The sequence below is a fragment of the Calliphora vicina genome, chromosome 1 (assembly GCF_958450345.1).
Source record: "Calliphora vicina chromosome 1, idCalVici1.1, whole genome shotgun sequence".
Classification (NCBI taxonomy): Eukaryota; Metazoa; Arthropoda; class Insecta; order Diptera; family Calliphoridae; genus Calliphora; species Calliphora vicina.
The window spans coordinates 4,181,296-4,200,021 of NC_088780.1; the positions used below are offsets into that span (position 1 = coordinate 4,181,296).

General features: G+C 29.6%; 1 protein-coding gene across 1 annotated transcript; it reads left to right on the plus strand.

Annotated features, from left to right (window-relative positions):
* Positions 1 to 4,331: 4,331 nt before the first annotated feature.
* On the plus strand, positions 4,332 to 17,267 carry bumpel (brother of rumpel). Its single transcript, XM_065498759.1, has 9 exons — positions 4,332 to 4,987; positions 13,166 to 13,231; positions 13,317 to 13,436; positions 13,492 to 13,646; positions 13,709 to 13,958; positions 14,019 to 14,399; positions 14,464 to 14,651; positions 14,731 to 14,917; positions 16,966 to 17,267. Exons 1-9 carry the CDS (start codon positions 4,628 to 4,630, stop codon positions 17,023 to 17,025), a joined length of 1,767 nt encoding a protein of 588 aa, XP_065354831.1. The 5' UTR covers positions 4,332 to 4,627; the 3' UTR covers positions 17,026 to 17,267.
* Positions 17,268 to 18,726: the final 1,459 nt, after the last annotated feature.

Below are 18,726 nucleotides of genomic sequence, written 5' to 3' on the forward strand. Positions count from 1 at the left end.
TTTCGAGTTTTGGGTCAAAGATCATTCATATAATTTTGGAAATTATTTTTAAAAAATAGCATTTAACACATAAAATAAAATATTAGAAAACACCGTCCGACAAATTGAGAAAAAATTCGTTAGACACGAACCGGATGATATACGTCTGAAACTATACATTTAATGGAGAAAAACTATGTTTTCAGTTTTTCATTTCGTGATCCTGTGTCCTTTTTTAAGGACTTCAAAGTTTCAAAGAAGTAAATTTAAAAAAAAAAATTAAAAAATACTCCTGCTATTCCAACAATGACAAATTGTTTGTCATGAGAAGAAGAAGAGTTGTAGAATATTTTGTATTATCTTTATTTTATCCTGTAAGGATCAAAAGATGTCAAAAATGTCCTTTCAAATGTTTATCCTTTAATATCCTTTAAGATTGCCAATAAATTCCTTTTAAAAAAATAGTGCGTTAAAGACCCAAATATTAAATACTAAAGTCAAAATTTCATCCTTTATATATATAAAGGTCCTAGCCCCCATACAATTGTCCTATTTGAAAATAGTTAAGCTCTCATAAATATCTTAATTATAAACATATTCAAACCATATTCAGAGCAATTAAGTTTTATGTAAGCCGAACTCTCACTACCAAATTTCGTGACGATCGGTCAACAATATTCCATAGCTCCCATATAACTTTCTCGAAAATGAGATTAATATACATAAATCTCTGAAATATGTCAGTATCCAAACAAAATTCAACACAAATATGTTTCATATATTCGCAATTCATCCCACTAAATTTTGATGACAATTATTTTGACGATTGGTCCATAATTAGTCATAGCTCCCATATAAGGCCCACCGAAAATGTGTGTATTCAACTAAGAGTCAACACAAATAAGTTTCATATCAAAAGAAAACTCTTTATAATCATATACCCGGTGTAGGCTATCATAAGGTTACTTGTTTATTTAAAAGTCTTCTTCGTTGCTTTTCACATCGGATTTTGTTATATTTTTTTCGAATGAAATATTAAAATAAAATATAAAAAATCAAATAATTCAAATTTAAAATATTTTTTAACACTTACATAAGTAGTTAAGATAGAAGGATGAAATTTTGGCATGTGGTATTCAATATTTGGATATTTAACTCACTATTTTTTAAAAAAAAATTCAAGGATAAAAATTTCAAAGGACATTTTTGACATCTTTTGATCCTTACAGGATAAAATAAAAATAATACGAAATATTTTACAACTCTTTTTAATCATTTGACACCAAATTTGACATAGTAGGATGATCAGAAGTATTTTAAAACATTTTTTTAAAAATGTACTCCTCTGAAAATTTGAAGTCCTTTTTAAAGGAAACAGGATCACGAAATGAAAAACTGAAAACGCAGTTTTTCTCCATTTAATTTATTGTTTCAGACGTATATCATCCGGTTCGTGTCTAATATTGAGTGTCGTAAGCTGAAATAGGCTATTTCTAATATTTTATTTCTTTGGATTACTTATTACGATTTTGTAATTTTAAATTTCTATGAAATATTTGACATTATTATACCTGGGGTCAAGACAGCACGAACAAATATTAAAAATATCAAATAGCTGAAATTTATTTGTTAATAATAATTTTTGTATTTATTTTTTATTAACCCATGGTTTTAAAGCAATTTCGCATTTTAACCGAAACCTCGGCTTTTCATGACTTAAAACCGAAAACATTTTTTAAACAATTTTCTCTTTTTCTAACTGAAAATGAAGCCTTTTATTTAGTATAATATTTTATAATTTCCAAAATAACAATCTAAAAAAAGGATTTTAGACCCTGATGGTTCACACCAAATTCTTGGACAATAGCATTGAATTAACTTTGAAGACTAAGATTTTCTGAAGACATATTTTCATGTTTTGTAACAAGTAAATGTGACACAGATCAGAGATTTAAAGGACAAAAAGAAAACATATTTATAATTCAGTGATCTTAATATCTCTAAAGTCAAATCGATGTAAAAATGAAATTGGATGAATTCCATCGTAATAATGTTTGTATTACATTAATTGCTTAATTTGAAGGAACATACTGTATTTAGGTGGGCAAGGAACCTTCTATCTATATTTGGAAACCATTCATATTTCCTAACAATAAAACTTCAAATTGAGTTATGACTGCGACAGAATCCGCCAATTACAAGTACTAAATGTATGAGGAACGTTTTTATAGCATTTTTCCATTTATAAATTAGCTAAAACCGAAATAAGCAGAAACCGACCGGTTTTTAATATTTCGAAACCGCGATTTTAATTTTCTTCTGAATTATTATTTACAGTGGGTCAAAGTTTTAATTTTTTGATCGAAGAGAGAATTATACTAATTGAAAACAATTTTGTAAGTTAATATCTGAGATAATTCTTATGGTCAGAGTTATATTGTGGAATTTTATGGGCATCATTTTTGTGGAAGATAACCCTCTATCTCCTCTTTTTAGGGGTCAATTTGACCCTTTTTTCGAAAAAAAGTCCCTTCAAAAATGACATTTAAGGATTCAAATATTCTACGAAAATTTTTGCCGGAAAATTTCAGTTGGGGTCACCAAAGAAACCAAAACGTAAAAAATACGTACATTTTTACATGTTCCAACTTTGGATGCGTGTAACTTTTTATAGGGACGACATAACTGTTAGCAAGTTCTTTTTATAGTATTCGAAATTTTATCGCAAATATTGGTGATATTTTAAAGAATTATTTCGAAGCATTAAAAAAAATAAATAAACTCTTGATCTAAAAGTGATAATCCACAAATGTATATATATTTTTTGTAGATCTTCTCTAGACTATTTATATTTTAAATATCAGCTCATTGGGATCATAAATAGATTTTTTGTGATTTTTTTAAAAAATGTGAGACCCAAGGAGCCGTGTAATTTTGCTAATTAAGCGTGACTTTAAAAAAACTTAAAAAAAACTCAAGGCCTGTAACACACACTGAATGAATTCTGTGATTATGTATCACATAACTTATGCATGAAAATAAATTTTTAGTTTTTATACATTTCGTATTTATTTATTTACAAGTCCCGAAATGTGATCAACTTTGTCCCACTGTCTGAGTATAAATTTAATAATATTCTGCAGACAATATTTTGAAAGCCTAATGTCTCCTCTATTAATGTTTCAGACAAATCGAAATAGTTCGTTACATGTTCTATATTGATTAGCATTTATTATGCGTTCGACCACACTGTGCACCCCTATCAACATCCAAAGGTTTTTGCTAAATATAAACATTACAAATCAACGTAATTCATTTGATTAACGGAGATTTATTTTATTCCGTTTGTAAAATACATATAATACTTGCAAAGTAATTTAGTAATTTAAATCATTAAAGACATGTCTGTCAAACAAACAAAGATGATGATGATGATGATCGTTCTCGTTTATGGGGCAACCCACATCGTCATTTTACGAAATGCTAACACGAGTGCATGCAATATGTAGAGTGCGACTGTTAAAAACATAATGGAGAGGGGTGCTCTTTGAATATACATACATATATAGTACCTACCTATATGTACAAAATTTCGTTGAACTCAGAGAGAAAAATTAGTAGAAAATGGTTCTAGGCCAACAATAACAAAATTAAATACATACATATATTTATATGAATTAAGAATATAGAAAATAGGGAATATAGAGTAGATGATCTATAGTTTTGTGTTGAATATTTAACCCTTTCGCTACCGACTTTTAGTTTGTAAATAAACTACATGTTCGCCTTTCGATTTGTATATGTGTCACTTTCAATACTGATCAGTAAATAATATTGCTGGAAAATTTAAAATTCTCAGATAGATTAACGGACATTCGTAAGTAAGTAGGTATTTACTTTATGGGTTTTTAATATGTTACATACTGAATGACAAAATAATTACACTTCCGCCCCTTCACTTTGGTGGTGGCTTAAAACAATTTTAAAATAATCCAAATTATTGAGTTTTCAATAGTTCATATTCGTAACTATTTGAATATACAGGTTTAATACACCAACGAGATGAATTAAAAAAAATTAAAATGTAGCAGTCTATCTGTCTCTGAGTGAATCCATTATTCTGTATAACGTCATCATAATGATAAAACTATCTAATAACTATCAAACACAATGTATCACAGCACAGCACAGCAATGGGAGAGAGAATGATCATAATCATGATGAACTTAATTTCATATGTATAGATATTTAAGCTTCATACAATACATCACTCTTTCTCATACACACTTGTGATAATCTCTAGAATTGACATAATTTAACCGAAAAAAAATTCTGTGAATTTGGTGATAAATTTGAGTTTGATCAACTTAAGTTTAGTTGGTGTAGATATTTTACAACGTCCAGTAGCCAATACGGACAAGTAGTTTAAAAAATAATAAAAAAATATAAAACAAATACCTACTACATACTACATATATTTGAATAAAAATAATCCTGTGTGAAATTATTGAAAACTCCATCCAAAAAAAAGTGTTGAGTGTCCCTACAACGGGAAACCTTGAATTTTTCGCTTACAGCCGTCTTTCAAGGCGGAACAGTTCAGTGGAATATCTTAAAAATACTACGAGTAGTATAATTGTATGCCAAGATGACGGATATAGATAACATTATTGCCGAGTTACAACGCTTCAGATGGCCCGATTATGTTGTGTTTGTCGCCATGTTTGTGCTGTGCATATTCATTGGCATTTATTTTGGCTTCATGAAGAAATCTACTGCGGAATCGGAGTATCTGATGGGTGGTCGTAATATGTTGGTTGTGCCCATAGCATTGTCATTGGTCGCCAGTTTTATATCGGGTATCACACTGCTGGGGCTGCCGACAGAAGTGTATTCGTATGGCATACAGTACAATTATGTAGGACTTGGAGTTGTTTCCATGGGCTTTGTAATGGGTATATTCTATTTGCCTGTTTTCCATAAGCTAAGCATTACATCGACATATGAGGTAAGTGGAATTTTCTATTCGTATGTATTAAACTAAAGACAAACTTCTACCACACTACTCGTGGTAAAAAGTTGTTATTTCGTGTATGTAACACTTAAGTCCCCATAAAAATTAGCAGGTCCTAACGGCGAAAAAGCCATGAAAATCGTTAACTTAGAATCTTTTATATCATCTATCAAAATTTCATATCATAAAAAGCATCTCCTGTAAAGTTTTGTGTTTTGCACTTAAGAGTTTTTCGCTGTTATGGCACGATATACATATTCTGAATCCTTGTAATATTATTGTATTATTCCCGTTTCTTAGGAAATCCAAAATGTAGTAATTACTATATGTGGTTAAGTATTGAAAATCAATCAAATCGCCTCAGTAACATAGAAAACCTAAATGTCTTCAATTTATCCCTTTAAGACTATAATTTTCACTAACTTATATATTTTTGGGTAATTTGACACATATGTACTCTTAGTAATGCAAAGAGGAGTCAATGGGTTAATTGTTTATATCCCAGGTAATCTACAGTAAAGTTAATTATCACTTTAGTGTCTCTAAGTAATCTGGAGTGTATTTGCTTTAAACTCATTTTGTTTTGAACTTGAGAAAATAGTTATTTTAACCACCAGAAGTAATATATTGGAGGGTCAATTGTCACTTAGTGTCAATTTGTAACCTGAAGTGTAGTCTCATTTTACAGTCCTTATTAGATCAACCTGTAGTCATTTCGAATTGCTATATTTCTATTCAATTACTAGCTGCTATTATATCCACTACAGTATTATCTCGTCAGTTGAATTTCCATGAGATTTACAATTAAAGTTTCCTCTTAGGATTTATTAGGTTTTATTATACAATATATTACTAATAACATAGCGTAATTAAGCTGTCTCCTAGTAGTTCAAAGTGTAATCAGTGAAGTTGGGTTCTCATTGAAATAAAAGATTCAAATATGTTTCTTTCTTGAAATGAATAAAATGAATGATACTTAGGCACCACCGTATTCTAGTTATTGTATAGGAACTAGTAATATAATCGGTGAATTTGTAGACTATTTGGTACCGGTTATTTGATTATCCTATTGTTGTTGGTATAGGAAATATTGATCACATTTTAATAATCTGGTATTGGAATGTCTCTGAGTATTAGAAACATGAGAATGAGTCAATTAAGGAGTGCGCAAGAAAAATTGGAGTTTATCGTAAAGTGAATTGTTATATATTAATTATCAGGCCTGTCACAGAATTCCATACCCATCGAATGTGGAATTAATTCCGTATTTTGCTTCTTCAGAAAAAGTAAAACGAAAATTTTTTCGGAATGAAACCACTTTCAGTTTTCAAAGTGGAATTGATATTTGATTGTAATTATTTGGTTTTCTAAAATTTTTAATAAATGTCTGTACCAAAACCTTCACATTTTCTTAATATGAAAACGCTGTCAAATTAAAATACAGAATTATGAAATATTTTTGGAATTAATAAATTACACGGAATCTGAAGAACCTAAAACGAAATCAGTCGGAATAAAAACTATGGAATGAAACCATTCCGAACAAAATGTGTGACAGGCCTGTAATATTAACAACTGCTATATAAAAGTTAATAATTAATATATCTCTAAGATTTTATTGGTTGTTATATATTTTTTATTTTACATAAATCAGCAAAGATTTTGTAGCATGTTTAGTCGATTTTGTCGAATCTCCTTCACATTTTTAACTGAATTTAAGTGGAGCAATTAAAAAAATGTCTTTAATTCATACTCTCACATGGCATTTTGTATGGTACCACTTAACTTCATTTTAATCAAATGGAAAGTGACGATATCGATTCAGAATTATTTTCTAAGACTTTTGAAATTCTTACTTGATCAAAGAGACATTTTAGAGTCCCAAAATATAATTCTTTGTAGCTAGTATTTGGTTATGTTGAACAGTCATATATGGTAACTAACCTCTTATAAGAGACACGATTACGAACTAATTAAAATTAAAATGGAACCTCGTTATTTAGTTATTCAATATTTTTGTATTGGGAAACCGGTGTCCCCGTGGTCGTCAAAGGGTTAATGTATAGAACTTCTAAACTACTAATACAAGTTATTTATCATTTGGTTAACAAAAATACAATAAATATTGAATCCAGAAATGGAATATAAAACCAGCACTGTGACACATTTCCCCAAATATAGAACGACAAATTTCTCACATCCCAGTAATGTCCCAGTATCTTATATCTTATTTAACAATATTCCAAGTTTCAAACGGTTTAGGCCAATTTTTTTAAAAAGTTCTCAATAAATATATTGTTGTAGCATTAATTTTTGTGATCCGACCACTGTGCATTTCACATTTACTTGGCGTCTCACTGTAAAAATTTAAATAATAAAATGAACAATTTTGTATTTTTAATTCGTTTAATCCTTAAATTAGCATTGGCTTTGGCAATGATTTGATATACATTCATTAAGTCTATGATAAACAGCATCTACAATATAAAACGATCGAAATAATGACACGAGTTTTCATAGTCTGCCGTCTAATAGAATTCAAAAAAATACAACAACAACAAAAAAAGACACCAAAAACAATTTACATACAACAAATTTCCTTTCTTCTCTATTTCTCTGTTGATGACCATATTTTCTTTCTGTATGTAAACAAATTGTTTTAATTAGCTAAAGTGAATTTATTTATTTTTTTTTTACAAAATCTGTCACATTTGATTTTATGAATGAAAAAAAGAAAAAAAAATCACAGCGCCTCTTGTCAAGTAAATAATGGCAAGTACTCTATACACATTTACATGTACATACATATACAGTGGTGGCCAGGAATTTAAGACAAAAATTGTTTGCTAAATTCCTCGTGATTGTCAATTATTTTGTCAAATATTTCCACAAATATGTATGCATGAGGATTGTTTTAACACACAAGTGTGTTTTATTCGACTTTGTCAATTCATACATATTCACCAGGAACACATAAAATTTTTCTACAACTTGACCAAAAAAAAATTTTTTTAAATAAACATATTTTCTCACATTTATATCATTATATTTTTATTATTATAAAATATTCGGACCAAATTTCGTATTTTTAGTTCCATTAGTTTCGGTCATATCATGTTATTAACAGCGGATGTTCGCTTAGGTGGGTCAACGTATTTCCACATATCTTTGTCCATATATGTTTTACCGATTTCTCCAAACATTTTACAGAAACTAGAAACATTAATAATAAATTTCATACCCTTAGAGGTCCTTTTATTTTGGCTCTATCGCACTTAAAATTCAGTTGATGAAAAAAATTCAAGTATTTGTCTTAACCTTCGCTTTACCAATACCCACCCGGGTGACCACATCGTTTTTATTGGATTAATATTTTTTTTAATTTTGTTTCGATTTAAATGAAATTTGTACTCACTGAACAAATTTTAGAGTTCTATAGAATTTAATAGAAACATTTTAAACTTTTTATAAGGTTTTTTAAATTTTTTAAAATTTCGTTCGTCGCATATATTTATAGAAGAGTAGTGTCACCCGGGTGGGTATTGGTAAACCATGAACATAAAAAACCTTTGGTAAAGCGAAGGTTAAATTGGTGGCCACCACTGTATACACTATAGTGTGTTCCGATGAATAGTTTTCTCGGATCTGTTGTAAAAAAAATCTCTTAAATTATGTGATAAGTACAAAAGAATTCATTCGAATGATTTTTAAGAAGGTTTTCAGTTACTTATAAGCGATTTTATTTCAAGATTTACAGAAGTACTTGATAACGACCATATCTGAAGTCTGTATTTATTATTTCAAATTAATCCGCCTGCTATCACTCCTTTTTCTAGAGAGAGACATTTTATCTAAAGAAGATCTCACATAATGGTTATGGGGCGAAAAAAGTATCCCTAGGATTAAATATTAGGATAACAGATAAGTTAGAAATATTTTTGCGACAACCCTTAAAATACTGCCTCCTTTAAAATACACTACGTTACTGTATGTTAATGATCTGCGATATCGGTCTTTAACGATGGAAATATATCGCAGATCATTATTTATTAACTCCTACTTACAAATTGCTTTACGTGATATTCTAATACACATACATACACCTGAATATACATATATGTGAATGTATGGGTATAAGTATATGTATACATATACATATGTATACATATACTTATACCCATACAATCACAGAATTTCTATTAAATCTTAGTGCACGTTGATGCAGTCGTATTCTAATCACATGTCATAATAAAAAAATGATCATAAATGATCTTTATCGCTCATTCACTCTCAGTAAAAGTTTTCTATTTATCTCTTTTCTTTTCTATTATTTTGCAATTATTTTAGCCTGCCTGCCTTAATGTATTTTAATTTTTTAATTGTTTGTTTACATTAAACATCAACAAATACGAGTGCATACTCTGGCAAAATAATTTAATTATACATTTTGAACTCTAACACATGTAGACAAATACTTGTGTTGTGATTTGTTCAACGAAAACGAAAAAAGATAAATATCGAAAATGAATGCTTCTTCTAGCAATGACGTAGTTTAATCTTAAAATAGACATTTTTGTTTTGCGATGGACTTAATGAATAATCAAAATAATTAGGTACGGAATTTCTTGCGGAATTTTTTGTGAACAAATTTAAAATAAATACTGATGAAGAAGAAAAAATTCCCATTATAATTAGAATTTTGAATTATGAAGATTAGCCAAAACATATTCATTAAAAAACAAGTAAGAAAGTATGGTCGGTCAAGCCCGACCATATAATACCCTGCACTAAGTAAAAGAGCAAAAACATTTTTCTTTTAAAATTTCAATAATTTATATTTTTGAGTGATTTTCGGAAGTGGGCCTTATATGGGGGCTATGACCAATTATAGACCGATCACCATGAAATTAGGTCGTGTGATTTGTGTCTGTATGAAAGTTTACTATGTTGAATTTTGTGAGTATACCAAAATTTTTAAGCGATTTATGCACGTTAAAGTGATTTTCGAAAGCGGGTCCATATGGGAGCTATGACTAATTATGGACTGATCGTAACAAAATTTGGTGACATGAATTTTGTATATATAAAACTTATTTGGAGCACAATTTGTGGAGATACATTTAAAAATTAAACATTTATGACCGATAAAGTCCAATTTCGGGAGGACATTTGTATGGGGGCTAGGTGAAATAATGAACCGATTTCAGCCAGTTTCAATAGGCTTGGTTCTTGGGTCGAAAAAATAGTATGTACCAAATTTGATCGAAATATCTTCAAAATTGCGACCTGTACTCTGCGCACAAGGTTTACATGGACAGTCAGCCGACCAGACGGACGGACGGACATCGTTTAATCAACTCAGAAAGTGATTCTAAGTCGATCGGTATACTTTAAGGTGGGTGTTAGACTAATATTTTTGGGCGTTACAAACAACTGCACAAACGCATAATACCCTCCCCACTAATGGTGGTGTAGGGTATAATTAAATTGGTTTCTTTTGGATGATCAATTTGATAAAAAGAGTTTGTTTATAAACAAATAAATAAATGTTTTCTAATTTTCAATAATGTAATTAATTAATTGATGATTGTAATAAATTTTGTAAATTAATTTCGTATTATTTGATCTAGTCTTTTTATATACACCATTAAGAAAGATTTGTCATTCCGTTTGTAACACATTCAAATATTTGTGACAGACCCACATTAGTATATGTATACATATATATTTCGAGTTCTCATTAGATTCTAAGACGATCTAGCTACATAATACTCTCTGATGATAAGGTTTGTTTGGTGTTGAAAATGGGTAATATGGGTCAATGATTTCCCTAGCTCCCATACAAATGTTCCAACGGAATACTGTTTGAGCAGTCATAAATATTTTTATTTATACGGGAAACCTGATAAAATGTTAAAATTAGTTCTTATACTGTAAAATAGAAATTATACTGTAAAATATGGAAAAAAATCGGAGAAAATTTGTCAATAGTCCCCATACAAGGACCCCCTGAGAAAATGATTTGTGTATTCATAATTGTCTTATAATAACTCTCTGCTACAAAATGAGACTTTTTTGTCAGAACTTGAAAAGCGACCTATTGGGGGATGCAGGCCTAAATGAAAACATACTAAAACCGTTTTCAAAGATTTTTAAATACCCTCAAAATTTTGATTTATTTTGAAAAAAACTGTGACTTTTTTAGACCGATTTCAAAATTTTAAACAATAATGGAGAAGCTTTCATAAAATGTATATTCCAAGAGATTGTGTAAGTTTTTATAAAAAGATTCGCTTTTTTTTTCGTAATTTTTCAAATTCAACTAGAGAAATGCTTACCCAGCGAAAATACTAAAAAATTTATTATTATTTTTAGTTTTCATCTGATTTGAAAAACTAAAATCTTGTTTTATTAAAAACTAAATTTTCTTTATACGTTGATATAAATTTCTATTAGCTTTGATATCAAAATAAGCAATGAAAAGCTACTAAAATCAAAAAAGTTTTAAAGCGTAATCAGTTTTCTTTCCAAAACCGTTAACCAATTTAATGTCGGACAAAAACTGTCTAACTGTTACTGGTCGATAAGTTGACGAATATCACTGAAAACGTTTTTTTGCAATAACTTCTGAATTTGAGGGTGTTTCTGAATTTTTTTTAACACAATTTTTATTGTATTCAGCAAGATCTATAACCCACGCTAGGTCGTTTTCCAAGTTTTTTTTCCACTGTAGCACCGTGTAATTAATATCGTAATGAAATTGGACATAAACAAGTTTTATCTGAACCTAAATCTTTCTACCAACTTTTGTGGGGATCAGTCCTTAATTGACCCTATCACCTATTAAAAACTAAGACTAATGGGCTGTCTCTTTGTGTAGTTAAAACTAGAAGCTATCATTTAGACTGACTATTAGGAGCCAATTAACTTCCACATAGGACATGTTAAAATAACCTGTTATATAGTTAGTCAAGTAACCAATATGTTAGCTAGTAATTAGACTTTCTATTGGTAGTCTATGTAGGGTTAATTGACTCGTACATGTTAAAATAACTAGTCACATAATTACATAACAAGTGGTGACACTAAATAGAACCCAAAACTTCTGAAAAGTTTAAAGTTGCTTAGTGAATATAACTTCTAAACTACTAATAAAATTTTTTTAACATTTGGTTAACAATAATATCTGTGGAGTTTGGACAAAACATCTTAAGTCGAGATAAGAAAATATCATAGATTTTTTATAATAAAACTAACTTTCCAAAACGCTCCGTTTACACTAATCTGCTTCTTACGAATATTAGTTTCTGAGATATCATAAAAAAACAAATCGACTTATTTGGAGTTGTTGTTGATTTGTTTTTGACAAAACCACTTAATTGGCAAAAACTGTTGAATTTATCGATAATTATTTTATTATTTTCCTTTGTATAATTCTTTGAGACAAATAGTAAAGTTCTTCAAGGAGAAATAATAAAATATTGATTGATAAATTCAACAGTTTTTGTGCTCTTCTGAAAAATTTGAAAATTCTACTTAAGTTGTTTTGTCAAAAGTTCACAGATATAATCTCTATAAATGAAATTTTAAACCAGGACTATGTCACATTTGCTCAATTTAAAAGAAAAATAGTGTAAATAAAAACTTAGGTTTTTTACAACTAAGTTAGGTCTTTGACAAGAGAGTTTTTAAACACATGACATTAAAATTTGACGATTTTATTGGAAAAAGCTCGTAGCACATATAATTAGTTAGAAAACTATCACTAACAGCGAACAATTCTTAAATGTAAAACTAAATTTGGATTATTTGGATTTTCATATTAATTCATTGTAAACGAATAAGTTAAATTATGTTTTTTTTTTGTAAATCGGTAATGCATCTTATTTAATGCAATCTGTATTTGTTTCTATACATACTTAGTTTACAATGGTACTTGTATTCTTGTGAAGTTTTTGCTTAAGTAATTCTCTAACTCTGAATCTCAATGACTAATAGAATCTTATCCTTTAAAAAACAAATATAAATTACGATTTCCAAATACTATTTACGAAATGTAGTGATTATTTTGGCAGTCAATCTTCTAACTTAATTTTAGTATTTTTAGTTTATAAACTCATTAAAAACTCATCAATATGAATTTGTTTTTCGTTTCTTCCTCTTCGTTTGCAGTACCTTGAAAGCCGTTTTGATATCAGATTACGTATGTTTGGATCAGTTATGTTCACCATCATGAATGTGAGTAAAATAAGAAATATTAACAAAAAAAAATCATCTTTTAAGAAAAGAAACTAAATAAACAAATAATCAATTCACATGACAGATTGGTTACTTGCCGATTGTAATTTATGTGCCAGCCTTGGCCTTCAACCAGGTCACTGGAGTGGCTGTACACACCATCACACCCATTGTCTGTTTAATTTGTGTCTTCTACACCGGTTTGGTAAGTACAACATGTAGTTTAAGTTAGATGAAATAATTGTGTTTTGTTCTTTTAGGGTGGACTTAAGGCTGTCGTTTGGACTGATGTCGTACAGACCATATCTATGGTGGGTGCTTTGATATTGGTGGCCATTAAGGGCAGCATGGATATTGGAGGTGCCTCTAAAGTTATACAAGAAGCCTGGGATTCTGGTAGAATCGAAATGCCAGAGTATGTTAAATATTTAAGTAAAATGTTGCAACATTTAATATGAGCCTTTCTATATAATCTAGTTTAAATATGGATCCAACTGTACGTCATACTCTGTGGTCTCAATTAATTGGTGGAGTTTTCTATTGGACCCAATCGAATGCTGTTTCTCAAAACATGATACAAAGATATTTGGCTTTGCCAACTTTAAGTGCCGCACGCAAGGCCTTGGCCATCTTTTGTTTGGGAGTTTTAGTATTAATGGCCCTTTGCAGTTTCAATGGTTTACTGATCTATGCCACCTATAAGGATTGTGATCCTTTAACCACTAAGGTAGGATAAATAATATAATGCAATGCTTAGAAACTTAAATATTTATAATTTTAATTTTAGTTGGCCAAAGCCCGCGATCAGCTGTTGCCTTTGTTTGTTATGAGAACTTTGGGCGATTTACCCGGCTTAACCGGTCTCTTTATAGCGGGTGTCTTCAGTGCCGCCTTAAGTTCATTATCCACCTGCTTAAATTCCATGTCAGCTGTAGTTTTGGAAGATTTCATTAAGCCCTTCATTGGTAGACCTTTATCGGATACGGCCGTTATCTGGATTATGCGTTCAGTTGTTGTGGGTGTGGGAGCTTTGTGTGTCGGTCTAGTTTATGTTGTCGAACACATGGGTACAGTCTTGCAATTGGCCATGAGCTTGGAGGCCATTACTAATGGTCCACTTTTGGGTATATTTACTATCGGTATCTTTATGCCCTGGATCAATGGCAATGTGAGTAGATACTACTAACGAACATTATATAACAGCTATATTTAATTAATATTGTCTTTAATAGAGTTCTCTAATTGGTGGTGTTTTGGGTGTGATTGGCATGTCTTGGATTAGCTTAAAAGCCCAGTGGGCTGTGGCCTCCGGTGCCATTAAATATCAAACTAAACCATTATCGGTTGAACATTGTGATTATCGCTTTGAATCTGTATTAATGTCAGCTGCCAACGCCACAATGGCTGATGAAACCACAGAGTAAGTTATTTTAGTCAATTCTGTTGTGTAACTTTAAACAATTATTTATGAATTTTGTTTTATGTTTTGCATCTTTCAGTGACATCTTTCCTTTGTACCGCATTTCTTATATGTGGTATACTTGTTTGGGTGCAGTCATAACTATGATTATTGCCATCGTTTGTACTCTTATCTTTGGTGGCAATGATCCACATACAATAGAGCATTGCCTGCTGACACCTTGTATACGTAAATATTTTCGTGGTGGAGACGACTTAAAATCCAAGGTAATTTCATTTTAATCATTATAATTTAATTAATTAGAGCAACTTATTTATGGTGATTTGAAATGAGGGTATTAAATATGATGGATATAACAGTAAATTTATGTATTTTTTAACTGGTTGGAAATTTCGAGATCATAACCAGAAATTTTTTTTTGTATTTTTGGTAGTCAAAACAGGTCGTAAGCGCTGTTGATACGCTTACCAAGAAAGCAACAAATAAGCCAATACTATCAAAAGCATTTTTATATTCATGTAAGCTAAAACAAATAAAAAGCTTACTGTTATTCCTTACAGAGAAGCAGATTGTAAGAGAAATATTTAAATAATTAATGGACTTACTCCTGTCGCTTACAAAAAAGCAGGTTGTATTGCAGAGTAATGCATCCAAGTGGGAAATCACCATATAATAATCATGCCTTCTATAAGCAGGTTTGTAAGGGGTAATATAGCTTTTCTCCCTTACAAACCTACTTAAATGAAGCTCCAATTTTTGCTGGGTAGCTAATAAATAAATGGAAATAAATAATTTTTAGTTTTGACGTTCAAGATTTATCTCTTGCTCCGAAAATATTTGAAATGTTAGTAAGTTAGTTGAAAGAGCTTAATCAGAGGATGGTTTTGTAATACTTAGTTTAAAAAACCTAAAATTGGCAAATATTTACTCAAAAAAAACGTAACTACTATTTTTAGGACAAATTTGTTTGAATTTGTTTTACCTGAAACTCTTGTCCCTCGCAAGCAGTATCAGTTAGCTTGTCATTCGGGTGATATTTGATATTCAAAATCCTTTATGAATCACATCATGTGATGTTGCATAAAACGAATTGGTTTATTCAGTTTTTGGTGCTCAATCTTCTATTTGATTCTCTTTTGATAATTATACCCCACACATCCACCTTCAAGTATACCGATCGACTTCTAATCACTTTCTGAGTTGATTAAACGATGTCCGTCCGTCTGTCCATGTAAACCTTGTGTAAACGAAAAGGTCGCAATTTTGAAGATATTTCGATAAAACTTGGTACATATAATTTTTTCGACCCAAGGACCAAGCCTATTAAAAATAGCGGGACGTTATTTCACCTAGCCCCCATACAAATGTCCTCCCGAAATTGGACTTTATCGGCCATAAATGTTTAATTTATATAGGTATCTACACAAATTTCAAATAAGATTTATATATACGAAATTCATGTCACCAAATTTTGTTACGATCGGTCCATAATTAGTCATAGCTCCCATATACCCGCTTCTGAAAATCACTTTAACGTGCATAAATCTCTTAGAAATGTTGGTATGCATAAAAAATTCAACATAAATAACTTTCATATAGACATAAATCACACGACCTAATTTCATGGTGATCGGTCCATAACTGATCATAGCTCCCATATAAGGCCCACTTCCGAAAATCAGTCATGAATATAAATGATTTATATTTTAAAAGAAAAATGTTTTTGGAAAAACATTTACTTAGTGTAGTTAGTGTACTTAGTAAGAAAGTATGGACGGTCAAGATCGAACATACTTTCTTACTTGTTTTTAATAGTTTCGCTCACACTCGTGTTGTGTACATCTGAATAGTCGATTGCGATCGGATCATGGTGGACATGAGTTATAAATGCCAGCATCTTTCAGATGCTTGAATAAAACAAAATAATATGGCTCATTGTCAAATTTAGTTTAGATTTAAATTTTATCCTCTGTTACTAAGTTTAATTTTATTGACATCATAGATAGACATAGAGCGGAAACTCTTTTGTCAAAGACCTAACTCAGTTGACAGAAACTTAAGTGGTGAGAATGTATTAGAAAAAAATATGTAAAAACAAAAACAGTACTCGTATGTGTGATTATTTTGAGTAATTTTGTTCGATGTTTCTCTATTTCTCTATATTTAGAGTTTTAAGGTTATTTATACATTGTAATAAATTAGGGACTTTGTGATCAATATCAATATATACAGTTGCTGTTACACTCTCAATATCTATACGAATTACCTTTTCCATAATTTTCTATAATAACACAAATTTTTAAATTTTTTTCAGAATATCGAAAATGACATTCCATTAAAAAGCAAAATCTTGGCCGAAGAAGTGGCTCTTTAGAGGAATTTTTTTAACATGAGCGCCTGGGTCTAGTAAATATAAAATATATACATATGCATGTAAAATATACATATATAATATCTATGTATGTATGTATATTTTGTGCGTTTGTATGTAAGGTCTACAATTAAATTTTAAAATATAAAGTAATAAATAAATTAATTATTGTAAATACTTTAATTTAAACTTGTGTATGTATTATGATCCTGATAATAAGAAAAGCATTCGATCGACCAAAATAATATGTTTATTTATTATTTATTAAACATTAACATTGTACCCTAGAGTGGTTTTATTTGAGTTACAATTTAACGTATGTTAAAATTTATGGTGAAAAAATTGGATTCGTATGCAATATCTATTTATTTGCTATTCATTTGCTAGAAAATATTAAATTTAAATGACAACTATATTATTTTTAGTTGCACAGTAGTAAAAAACGATTTATATTTTATTGGCATTCAAATTTTATTTTTTCCCAAATTCTTTTTTTTAAAAATAATATATTTACGAATTTCCTGTTCAATAATTTTTCATATGTTTTCTTGTACAACGAACGTATTTTAGTGTTTTTTTTTCTATTAAACGTTAAACTACTCTAATGTATTCATATTTTGTACACGATCAACGATCGTATAAATGTATTAATTTTATGAATAATAATTTTTAAACAAATACTATTCAATTTATTTTACTTTTATAAGATTGTATAAATAAATACGCAATTACTTAGTTTAAAATACAATAGATATAAACAATTTCAATTCAAGAAGTGTCATTGTGTGGGCGTTGAATTAACAACATCCAGCAAGAAGTTGTGGTAACATACATTGTGGACACATGATAGAGTTTGAAGAACTTGTAAGTGTTTAATGTTTTACATGATTTAATCATTAAGACTTCATCTTTCTGGTTGACACTTAATGCTGTAATATTTAATTGATTTTTAAGTAAGTAATGAAGATTTTCTAATTGACAGCATGAAATCACTGTATAGAATTGGAATTGCTTTGCATCCCAGCAAAAAAGTGAGCAACCATACTATTGTAACCGAATACAGGTAAAATTAACCCTTTAGTGCATATTGTTGCCAATTGTCTACATTCCAGTTCCACTTAATTTTAGACGAATATAAGCTTGATACTAGTTCAGATTCTAAATCAGAAAAATCAAATGGAGTACGAAAAGTTTCAGCTAACGAAATTCTAAATCAAACTTAAGCTAAAGGAAATATAATAAATAAAAATCAACTAAATATTTGATACTTTATAGAAAAATAAAAGTAAAAATCATGCATTTAAGGGTTAAAAGAAATATATATATTGTTTATAATTAAATTGAGCAGAGAAATACTAAAATTTGCACCAAAATGATGTTCCCATGAGCAAGCAGATCTTTATCAAATTGATTTCGAATAAAATTATAAAAACTCAATTTACACCGGGAAGTCTGTTAAATTGAGCATGGTATGTTCTACATTAAGAACAAATTTAGAAATAAATTATAAAATATCCAGCGGTTTTAAAGAGAATTAAAAATTTGTAAAACTGTTCATAGGTACGTATGATTGATATTAATTTTGACTAATTTCATAAAATTTAAATTTTCACCGGCTACCAGGTTAAATAGAGCAATGTAATGTTCTACATATGTGTTGAGAACAAATTAAGGAAGATCACAATTAAATTTGTTTAATATTTA

Coding starts and splice junctions, on each gene's coding strand:
- bumpel (XM_065498759.1), top strand. CDS start 4,628: ATGACGGATATAGATAACATTATTGCCGAGTTACAACGCTTCAGATGG. Junction 13,232..13,316: donor TTATGTTCACCATCATGAAT/GTGAGTAAAATA, acceptor TTCACATGACAG/ATTGGTTACTTGCCGATTGT. Junction 13,437..13,491: donor GTGTCTTCTACACCGGTTTG/GTAAGTACAACA, acceptor TTGTTCTTTTAG/GGTGGACTTAAGGCTGTCGT.